We start from the raw sequence: 12318 nt of genomic DNA, 5'->3' as shown, positions 1-12318 counted from the left end.
AATTAAGATTATAGCTCATTTAATGTTGACAACCAAAATTTGGACCATCTGAATGCAAGGATAAGAGCAATGTTTTAGCTTTGATTCTGTGTTATGTAAACAAAGAGTCTTTCTATGTAAACAAACAAACCAGTGAAACGTTTATTTTGTAATTTAAGGCATCTTCATTTTGTACCGTCACAAAATTTAACTTTCAAATGACACATTTTACCTAAAGTATACTTGATATGTGATATATATATGACATACTTGGATCAATATCCATTTATTTTGAAAACCCCGTAAACAATAACACACCTCAATCTTTGTTTTCAAAACAAATAATAAACTCCCCATAATGAGCTTCTGTCATGATGAATAACCTTAATTTTTTGTGAAACCTTCTTAATATATAGTGAAAAACAAAATTTGGAGGAAAATCGTGAATCAGTCCCTTTAACACTTGATTAAATATAGAACAGCATATTGTTCAAAACTGATGGCTAAATTACAATATGACCTTGCCATAAACTCTATATATGTCATGCTATAACTTTGTCCTTCTATGGCCTTGGAATATGACCTTGACTTCCAGTGCCATAACTGTGCCCTTTAATGACCTTGCTATAACTTTGTCCTTTTATGACCTTAATCTTTATCTGACTGTGCTATAACTTTGTTCTTTTATGACCTCGATCTTTATCTGACCTTGCTATAACTTTGTCCTTTTATGACTTTAATCTTTATCTGACTGCTATAACTTTGTTCTTTTATGACCTCGATCTTTATCTGACCTTGCTATAACTTTGTCCTTTTATGACCTTAATCTTTATCTGACTGTGCTATAACTTTGTTCTTTTATGACCTCGATCTTTATCTGACCTTGCTATAACTTTGTCCTTTTATGACTTTAATCTTTATCTGACTGCTATAACTTTGTTCTTTTATGACCTCGATCTTTATCTGACCTTGCTATAACTTTGTCCTTTTATGACCTTAATCTTTATCTGACTGTGCTATAACTTTGTTCTTTTATGACCTCGATCTTTATCTGACCTTGCTATAACCTTGTTCTTTTATGACCTTGATCTTTATCTGACATAATGTTATGGCCTGGACCTCCAGACCTTGATATATAACTTTGATATTAATGTGATATAATGCTATGATATTGTCTTTTTCATGTCTTGAATTATGAACCTGATCTTTATTTGACATAACCATTTAACCTTCAGGTTGTTGACAAACAAGCAGGTCTAAACAAATATGCCCCAGTCTTTGATCACCAGAACATAGAAAGAGAAACAGGGAGGGCTGAATGAGAAATTAATATGTCATGGATATGTTTTACCAGTATTAATATATGTCACGGATATGTTTTACCAGTATTAATATGTCACGGATATGTTTTATTAGTATTAATATGTCACGGTTATGTTATATCAGTATTAATATGTCACGGATATGTTTTATCAGTATTAATATGTCACGGATATGTTTTATCAGTATTGATATGTCACGGATATGTTTTATCAGTATTGATATGTCACGGATATGTTTTATCAGTATTAATATGTCACGGATATGTTTTATTAGTATTAATATGTCACGGATATGTTTTATCAGTATTAATATGTCACGGTTATGTTATATCAGTATTAATATGTCACGGATATGTTTTATCAGTATTAATATGTCACAGATATGTTTTATCAGTATTAATATGTCACGGTTATGTTATATCAGTATTAATATGTCACGGATATGTTTTATTAGTATTAATATGTCACGGATATGTTTTATCAGTATTAATTTGTCACGGATATGTTTTATCAGTATTGATATGTCACGGATATGTTTTATCAGTATTGATATGTCACGGATATGTTTTACCACTATTAATTTGTCACGGATATGTTTTATCAGTATGCTTGAGAATTTACTCTACTCTCCCGACTTTTAAGTTGCACTAAGATCAAACAAAGGTCAATTACTTTACACCCAGATTAATCTTATGCATGGTAAATAAAAAGGAAAAGCACTCCTGATTATAAGTCAACAGATTATTCCCCAACAACAAAATTACATGACCCCCCCCCCCCCCCCCCCCTAATATAAGTGACAGTGCTTAGAAGGTACATTCACCTGAGTGAACCCTTGTCAGGTAGTCCACTAGAGCATCCTTGTTAGCAGTCCAGAAGCCCTGAAGTGTGTTAGCTGCTGGGTACTTACAACAGCTTATCTCCAGCGTTACCTCCATACACCCTGCCATTATGTAGTTCCAATCCTGCATACCACCTGACCAAGTAAAACGAGAATATCAAACAAACTGATGGATGCTCCCTGAACTGCATCTATATAATGAACTACTTCATATGACGAATGACTTGCACAATGATCAATATCTGTTGAAATATTGTTTAAATGATGTTTTTTCATATACATGTACAAGGCATGTGTTATGTGACCTTGACCTTTACAAAATGACCTTGAGTGACCTCTATCTGAAAGCCATTTGCATATTGCATATTTGTGTGATACATCATCAATACCTGTTCAAAAATTGTTGACATAAGGAACTTTTCCCTAATATAAGACATATGTTCCAAGTGTCCTTGACCTTTTAAAAATGACCTTGAGAGACCTTGGTCCAACAGATCAATAACTGTTGAATTATTGATGAAATGAAAAGGGTTGATTGATTGATTGAATATTGTTTAACGTCCCTCTCGAGAATATTTCACTCATATGGAGACGTCACCACTGCCGGTGAAGGGCTGGAAAATTTAGGCCCATGCTTGGCGCTTATTGTCATTGAGCAGGGAGGGATCTTTATCGTACCACACCTGCTGTGACACGGGACCTCGGTTTTTGCGGTCTCATCCGAAGGATCGCCCAATTTAGTTGCCTCTTATGACAAGCAAGGGGGTATTGAGGATCTATTCTAACCCAGATCCCCACGGGATAAATGAAAAGGGTTTTTTTTTCAAATAAAAGGTATATCTTCTGAGTGACCTTGACCTTTACAAAATGACCTTAAGAGACCTTGGTCCAAAAGATTAATAAGAGACCTTGGTCCAAAAGATTAATAACTGTTGAAATATTGATCAAATTTTTTTGCAAATAAAGGGTATGCCTTTTGAGTGACCTTGATCTTTACAAAATAACCTTGAGTGACCTTTGTCTGAAAGCCTTTGCCTATTACTTATTTGTGTGATATACGATCAATACCTGTTCAAAAAGTGTTGAAATAAGGAACTTTTTCCTTACATAAGGTTTGTGTGCTGAGTGACCTTGATCTTTCAAAAATGACCTTGGTCCAAAAGTCTAATTCCCAAGGAATATTTGTGATCAATTATGATCAATTTCTGATGAAAGCTTTAGGAGATATGAGCTCGGACAGACACAACAGCGACTATATACTCCCCCGAAAAATTTTCAGGGAACATAATAAAATGGTTAGGACACTGCATTCTAAACTTTTATTGAGAATTGGTCAATTGTATCAAAGTAAAGCAAGTAATTACAAAATAAACCCACAATTTTGGTCAGTTACTTCTTTTTTTGTGACTCATTTAAACCTGTATCATTCTCACCATTACTTACAGAAGCCACTCCTCACTCGCTCATTTAAACCTATCATTCTCACCATTACTTACAGAAGCCACTCCTCACTTGCTCATTTAAACCTGTATCATTCTGACCATTACATAAAGAAGCCACTCCTCACTCGCTCTTTTAAACCTGTATCATTCTGACCATTACATACAGAAGCCACTCCTCACTCGCTCATTTAAACCTGTATCATTCTGACCATTACATACAGAAGCCACTCCTCACTCGCTCATTTAAACCTGTATCATTCTCACCATTACATACAGAAGCCACTCCTCACTTGCTCATTTAAACCTGTATCATTCTCACCATTACATACAGAAGCCACTCCTCACTCGCTCATTTAAACCTGTATCATTCTGACCATTACTTACAGAAGCCACTCCTCACTCGCTCATTTAAACCTGTATCATTCTCACCATTACTTACAGAAGCCACTCCTCACTCGCTCATTTAAACCTGTATCATTCTGACCATTACTTACAGAAGCCACTCCTCACTCGCTCATTTAAACCTGTATCATTCTGACCATTACTTACAGAAGCCACTCCTCACTCGCTCATTTAAACCTGTATCATTCTGACCATTACTTACAGAAGCCACTCCTCACTCGCTCTTTTTACTCAGCTTTTGGTACTTGACAACAATTGCATATGTACAAAGTACTTCACAAAACTTTGAATTTTAAGGTCAATCATGAATTCTTTTCTCTGTTTTGAATCTGATCTTGGAAATTTACGAGAAAGGTCATACCAGTGACAGGATACCAGAGGGCGCCGTTGGTGATTCCCTCTGGGAACTTGTCACCACAGTGACTTCCAGTATACATGTCCTTGTGTTTGTAGGAATAAGTCTTTGATAACGATTTAAAAATATCATCATCTGGAGATGTCACATACTTCCGAACACCATTGGCTGAAAATAGGTCAAAGTTCAGATAAACTGTTAAGCCATGTAACAATCTATCTCATTGATAAAAATCCCTTCATTTGTTTGTAAATATACATGTACAGCTTGGTTTCATAATTTTTCATTGAATATATCCATTTTTGATATTTTCGTGGCTGTGCCAAATCATGAAATCAAATTTATCAATGATGTACAATTTCTAGTAGACTCAAGTGAAAAACATGTCTTCCATTAAAATTTTCCAAGTACCAAGAATTAGTGTTTCACCGTGTTCAGTGTGTTGTGAACAAAACAGAATTAGTGTTTCTCTGTGTTCGGTGTGTTGTATACAAAATAAAATTAGTGTTTCACCGTGTTCAGTGTGTTGTGAACAAAACAGAATTAGTGTTTCTCTGTGTTCAGTGTGTTGTGAACAAAAAAGAATTAGTGTTTCTCTGTGTTCAGTGCGTTGTGAGAAAAAAGAATTAGTGATTCACCATGTTCAGTTTGTTGTGAACAAAACAGAATTAGTGTTTCTGTGTTCAGTGTGTTGTGAACAAAAAAGAATTAGTGTTTCTCTGTGTTCAGTGTGTTGTGAACAAAAAAGAATGAGTGTTTCTCTGTGTTCAATGTGTTGTGAACAAAAAAGAATGAGTGTTTCTCTGTGTTCAATGTGTTGTGAACAAAACATAATTAGTGTTTCTCTGTGTTCAGTGTGTTGTGAACAAAACAGAATTAGTGTTTCTCTGTGTTCAGTGTGTTGTGAACAAAACAAAATGGAACTGAACAATACTTAGGACATTTCTGGAAGTATTGCACAATTAGGACAAACAATTTAAACAAAGGTAAAATCTCTTGTAAAAGTAGGTCAGCAATAATGAAAGATACATATGTACACATGTTCTATACATTTTCAATAGTCAATATATCAAAGCATATAAAAAGTGGAAAAAATGAAGTAAGACAGATTGACAAACAGATGAATAAGAAGATGGTCTCTCTGGAAAAGTGAAGACACATACAAGTTTTCTGTTAAAGTGAAAAATTACGTTCACAATAAACCTTAGTCAAAAATAAACAAGCTATCTATAATATATTATCTTTCTTGATTGAGTAATACTGCGTATCAAAGAAAAAAACTTGATATCATGTGGTATTTATAACCACTATCAATCAACCCATGTAAGACACTAAGTATTAGTCTCCGGAGGAATCAGTCATATATCATTTATTGACCCTCAATACAATACTAATCCAATAAAACTGTCAATTTCTCCCAAGGTTTGAAAATTTTACAATGATTTTTTTTTACAGTCAAGAATGATAACTCTGTAAGAGCTGTAATTTATCATCATAACTTGAATATCTTATTACTGTTCCTTTGTAGAAAAATGAATCCTGTTTTCGAGGCTAGAGGCCAGTGAACCCTGCAAAGTGACACAGCAAACAGTTTGTGTTTTCTGTGCATGGATTCAACCTTTGCCTGATTTTTATAGACCTACATTTAATTAATACCAGCGGACTATTAGCATCGATCCTTCACCTACCATTAGGGTAATTGTCAAAGGGATAGTTGGCCACTAGGGTTCCACCATGAAGATTGGCCGAGAGGACAAATGGAATCTGCTGAGTCCAGTTCATCACAGCCAAGGTCTCTGGCTGGATCGGAGCAGAGTTTACAGCAAAGTAGTCTGGGAAGTTCCTATTCAAATCATAGCCATTCTTGTTGTTTCTAGAATGGAACACAAGAAATTCAATGTTAGAAACTGCAAGCTAGAGTTCAGTGATAGAATGCAGATTTTGATTCTGCACAGAGCTGTAGAAACAAGAGGTACTGTGAGCAATGCTCACTAAAAATACCCCCGCTTACCCCAATCTCCCAAAGGGTGTTGTTAATAGGTATAAATTACCTCTTTCCTGGATGTAAAAAAGAAAGGGCATGACAAAACCTTGGGTAGTTTCTTTTCTATGGAGAAATGCATCAGAGATGAAACCATATTCCTACTTTTATATCCAGTGCACTTGACCTTTGACCTTAAATTCAATAGGGAACATCTTCATCCCATGGGTAGTCCATATGTATGATATGGTGACTCTAGTTGGAAAGGATAACGCTTTAGAGCCCGTAAACCATATTGCTACTACAATGTCCTGTGCGCTTGACCTTGGACCTTTTGACCCCAAATTCGTTAGGGAACATCTTCCTCCCATGGGTAGTCCATACATGATATGGTAACTGCAGGTGGAAAACTTAATGCTTTAGAGCCCGGAAACTATATTGCTACAATGTCTAGTGCACTTTACCTTTGACCTTTTGACCCCAAATTCGATAGGGAACATCTTCATCCCATGGGTAGTCCATATGTATGATACTGTGACTGTAGGTGGAAAGGATAACGCTTTAGAGCCCGGAAACCATTGCCTCTACAGACAGACAATCTGATTCCAGTATACACCCCCCCCCAACTTTATTGTGGGGGGGGGGGGGGGATAATAACTATTGATAATCCCTATCAGTGAAAGAGTAGACAACATAGAGTTAACCTAGTAACATACTACACACTACACATGTTTACCTTCCTACAATTCCAGTACAGTCCCCAACATTTGCCTGGCTGAAGCCATCTGGATTCATGGAGGGCATGATATGGACGACAGTATTATCTAGGAAGTTTGTGATTGTGTTGTTGTTACCGTATGATGTCAGATAGTACTCCACCAGATGTAGCAGAACCTCACGACTTACGACCTGTAAATGAAGGTCAAATTAATGTCAAATCTTCTTCTTTTAACAAAGAGTACTGCAAATGGTACAACATACGCCCATTGGACCTGTCAGTACATTATGCACTCTGAATTGATATCACCATACACATTTAGAATAGAAAAGAAAGTTAGCTCCTGAGCTGTTGAACACAACTGTGCAGGATGCTACAACTAAGTATTTACTGGTTCAATACTGATCCTAGTGGTGCAAACGTATTACACATCTATTACTGAACCCTATCCAGTTGAAAAAATTTGTGTCAATTCAAATATTGAATTGGTTTTGCAGGGACTATATTTTGTGGTGGAAGGATTTCTAAATCTGTGTGATATTACCATTTCTGGTTCATCTAATATATCTTCTATATCAATTTTAGCTGTTTTGAATCCACTACCACTTCTCAAGTTAGATGTTTAGGAAGCAGTGGCGTATTCAAAACAGTTAATTTTAATTAGATTGATCATATTCTTTTCTAATATCATAGAAAAGATAAATGAATGATAATATCAACTTTAAACTGATTGCATGTTTGTCAGAAGTTATACACAGGAAATGACTTGTAAATGTCATTTCAACTCATTTTAATTCTTTGAAGAAATTTGACCACAATGACCTTTACTTTAAAAAACATTTTTCTCATTACATCAACTGTAGAATTGATATGTAGGCATTCTTCTGTGGTGTAAATCGACTCACACATCGTGACCCCCTGAACCAGGTAAAGGAAACAAACAATGTAATCGTTCAGGTAAGTGATGTGGCCTATGGGCCTCTTGATCAAGTTATCATTTGATAACAACTTTCACTTCTAATGCCAAGCAGTCTTTTAAAATGAAAGGGACAGTCGCTACTTATTTTAATGACTTAAGACTGTCATGTCGCTACTTATTTTAATGACTTAAGACTGTCATGTCGCTATATTATTTTAATGACTGATGACTGTCATGGCTGTGACTTTGTCCTGCTGACGACTATTTCATGAAACGAGTCAGTTTCATTAGACTCCTCACACTGCTTAGTCATTCTGATTATTACTGAATGGAGGTTCCTGCCACACACTGTATGGAAGTTCTCCCACACAGCATCACTCAAAGCATGATAGGTTTTATTTCAATCAGACCAGCAAGAGGCACCCTACCAACATGGCAACCAAAAAATGTGAAAAGACACTGAAAATAGTTACCTCATTTCCATGCATGTTGCCAATGTATTTGACATGAGGTCGTAGTGTCTCGTGTATATCTAGATTTCTTCCAATTGCAATCACCCATAGATCTCTATCTGAAAGTAATAAAGCTTTCTGAATATATGCTTGTAACATGATAAGAAAATGCTCAAATGAATTTCCTTTATGAATTTATTTGCTCTGTCACTGAATGAGGCATTGCTCAAGATGCATATAAAATTCACATTAAACTTCATTTATAACATCATATTCCTGTGACCTTGGCCTGAAAATAGGTTCATAGCATATTTGTTGGTTAAATATACTTCAATAAATTTTTGCTTCATGACATTCTTTCATAAACTAATAAAATTATATTTACTCAACACAACAACAAGATGTCCTCACAGGACTGATACTGCTCCATGGGACTCATTTAGTCAGGGACATACTTACGATATAGTAAAGAGGACAGACTATGTACCTGTTGTAATTTACAAGAGATTGGAGATGAATTTCATTATGTACTCAACTGTAATTCAATACCAGAACAGAGAATGAAATGTTTATCACCTAAAGAAATAAGAATTAAAAATCTCTTTACATTTAAACAAATCATGTCTAACAATAAATGCTGGGTGTTTTTTTTTTTTTTTTTTTTTTTTTTTTTTAGAAAACTCGACTGTACTTTCATTAAGTAAATAAATGCCCCCCTACCTAGAATGTCCATACTTCACATTAATAATAACACATTTGTTTTTGTTTACTTGATAAATACTTTATTACATGCATGTATTATTTGCTAATATGTATGTAACATCTCTGTATATCATGTATACATCCTATTATTACTGTTTGAGTATAACCTTATTTTTTTACCTACATGCAGGGCATATGCACTCTTGAACAGAAAGTGGACAATTGTTTGTTATAAAAATGTCACACAGGACAATTTGATTTAAATTTACCAGCAAGAAACTTCATGTCAAATGCTGAGAAAAATACAACCAAATTACAAAATACACACTGTACATGTGTGTGTGTGTGTTAAGGATGAATAAGTAGAAAACAGCCAATGTAAAAATATGTCACAACAAGACACTCATTGAGAGGAAAAAAAATATATCTTAAAAGCTACAATGTGTAAAAGTACTGATAAAAATGTCAAGAAAATATTTGGTGTAGGGCATCCATGCTCCCGCCAAACAGAAAGTATCATAATGAATTGTCATGTAAAGGATATAAAAACGTGTCACACACCGGTAGTATAGCCCACCACAAGAAAACCCCAAATCTAGTACTAAAAAGCTGTTAAAAATAGTGACCATAGTTGCTATGAAATTTGAGAAAAACGTTTATACTCATTAATTTCCATGAGGTTTCATTCTCGCTGTTTTCCTTGTATGGACCAGTCAAGGCCTTAATTGTTCCCATATCAAACAATACTATATAATCATCATCAGGCAACTATACATTAAACTACGAGGGATGTTAAAAAAGTTCGCAAACTATCTGTGATGTACATAACCATAGTTCAGATCAGAATGAATTTTGATACACATAAGTTACACATTTTGGTACATATGAGTTACATAATAATTTGTGTCGCATTTGTGACGTCACAATGTAACAAGAGCACCGCAAACGGGACCAACATAATGCCCTTCGGACAGTGAAATTCGACCTGGAAGCATATTATGCACTCTGAATTGATACCACACACATTCTGAATAGGAAAACCTTAAAGTGGGTCATGGTGCACCAATCCATCTGACATGTGAACTGATTAATATCCCCCCCTCCATGGTGCAAAATTGAAAAGGGTTATACACATGCATCATTTGATTGATAGTACATGTAGTGCCAAACCAATTCAAAATATTGAGCAGACAATTATATATTGTCCTATGCTCAGAGTGGATTAACCATGTTACCTAAAAATTAATGAAGGTCATCTACTGCTTATATGCTGTATCAAGGGTACCAAGTTTGGTGTCAATCAAACAAATGATTCTTAAAATATAGGAGACAATATATTACTATGTTCAGTTTAACCCTTGACCTTTGACCATGTTACCTCAAAATCAATGGGGATCATCTACTTCTTTAGTTTGATGTCTGTCAAGCAAAGGGTTCTCTAGACATTGAGCAGTCAGCATATTCCTAAGTCCAGTTTGACCCTTGACCTTTCACCATGTGGCTTCAAAATCAGTAGGGGTCATCTTCTTTTCACAATGTATCAGTGTACCAAGTTTAATGTTTGTCAAGGAAAGGTTTATCAAGATATTGAGCAGACAATATCTTCCTATGTCCAGAGTATATTGACTTTTGACCCTTTGACCTGAAAATCAATAGGTGTCCTCTTCTACTCATAACCAACCCACATATGAAATATCATAACAATCAAGTGAATGGTTCTCAAGATATTGAGCGGACAACATGTGGTCTACCGACCGACAGGTGCAAAGCAAATATGCCCCTCTTCTTTGAAAGGGGGGGGGGGGGGGGGGGGCATAAAAATGTGACAAACATGGGTACATGAACCAGACAGTAAACAACAAAGTTCAATTTGGAAGCATCCATCCTCTCCATCACCACTGAAAGCACGGGTAAGGAAGTCAGCAGGGAAGGTTATGCTCATTGTTTTCTGCAACATCAACAGAATTACTCTTAATCACAACTAGTTCCCCTAAAAACTTCAGTTACTGAAGACTACTATGCACTTGTTACCAAATCAGATTTCATGAGAGCCTTAAAGAGAAAGTGCCTAGATTTGATCCAAACTGGATTCATTCTGCACCAGGACAGCACACCTAGTCATAAGAGTTGGATTGTGATGGATACCATGGAAACACTAGGTAAAAAATTTCTAACTCACCCCCTTACAGCCCAGATTTGGCAGTTTGTGACTTCTGACTATTTCCAGTTGCAGGGAGAGAAATAAGAGACCTGGGAAGATCTTGGTACTGCTGTTAACAGTGTGCTACAGAGCATGTCACGGGATGACTTAGATCACATGTTTAGCAGATCGATGGCAGAAGTGCATAAAAGCTGCAGGGCCCCTACTTTGAAAAAAAAAAGAATAAACTTGGAAACCCACTTTGATTAGTATTTTTTATGCTATTCAACTAGTTCACAAACTTGTTGATCACCCCTCTTATATAGTGTCCTGATGATATTATTTTGACATCATTGTTTCATATGCCAGGAGCAAGGTCCTGTGTATGAACATACCCAACCATTCAAATTCCCTACACAAGAAACTGTATAGAAACAGTGAACTACCAAAAAGATGAACACTAATTTTCATCAAACCGCAAATATTTCACACCAAAAAATAGCTGACTCAACTGTATGGTGATTCTTTACCCAAACTTAATGTCAGATACATGCATATCAAGTCAGTTGGCATTCCCTTCAACTGGGATAGAAAAAAAAAATGAGAAAAATTAGTTATTTTCAAAAATGTAAAATTGGGAAATTATTCAAATTCAAGAACATGTAAAAGACTTTTCAAATGAGTATAAGTAGAACAGAATTTTTCAAATCAAATTTTAATGAAGAAGTTGTCATGGATTGATTTGGACATCCCACAAATTAAATTGGTAAAGAAATGTATGCATGATAGTTTCGGTTTTGAGGGAATTTGAGGCAAAATTCGATGACATGCAATCCAATATGGCTGGCTTGTTACCGGTGGACCTTGTAGATATTTAGGGTAGGTTATTTTCATTTATGTGACCTTTGGTATATCAGTGGCACCTTGAATTGTGTTCAGCATTTGTGTAAAGATGCATAAAGGGCTTGAAGTTCAAAAACTGATCTGGAACTTTACAGATTACTCTCAACTAGGAAACTTCTCAGTATTTGGACAGAGTTTAGTTCTAAGAAACTTATTAATTAA

The 12318-nt window shown here is 35.5% G+C and overlaps 1 protein-coding gene across 3 annotated transcripts in view; it reads right to left on the bottom strand.

Annotated features, from left to right (window-relative positions):
* LOC125677944 (carboxypeptidase D-like) overlaps window positions 1-12318 on the bottom strand; it is a 38491-nt gene that overhangs the window by 3359 nt on the left and 22814 nt on the right. For all 3 annotated transcript variants that reach the window (XM_048916055.2, XM_056163662.1, XM_048916063.2), the window contains 5 exons: window positions 8433-8530; window positions 7059-7231; window positions 6030-6214; window positions 4348-4509; window positions 2125-2277 (listed from right to left, as the gene is read on the bottom strand). In XM_048916055.2, the coding sequence (XP_048772012.1) occupies window positions 2125-2277; window positions 4348-4509; window positions 6030-6214; window positions 7059-7231; window positions 8433-8530 (771 nt within the window). The remainder of the gene's footprint in view (window positions 1-2124; window positions 2278-4347; window positions 4510-6029; window positions 6215-7058; window positions 7232-8432; window positions 8531-12318) is intronic.

This window comes from Ostrea edulis, chromosome 1, assembly GCF_947568905.1.
Source record: "Ostrea edulis chromosome 1, xbOstEdul1.1, whole genome shotgun sequence".
NCBI lineage: Eukaryota > Metazoa > Mollusca > Bivalvia > Ostreida > Ostreidae > Ostrea > Ostrea edulis.
The sequence above is the reverse complement of the archived record's forward strand: the minus strand, read 5'-3'. Positions and strand labels throughout refer to the sequence as shown.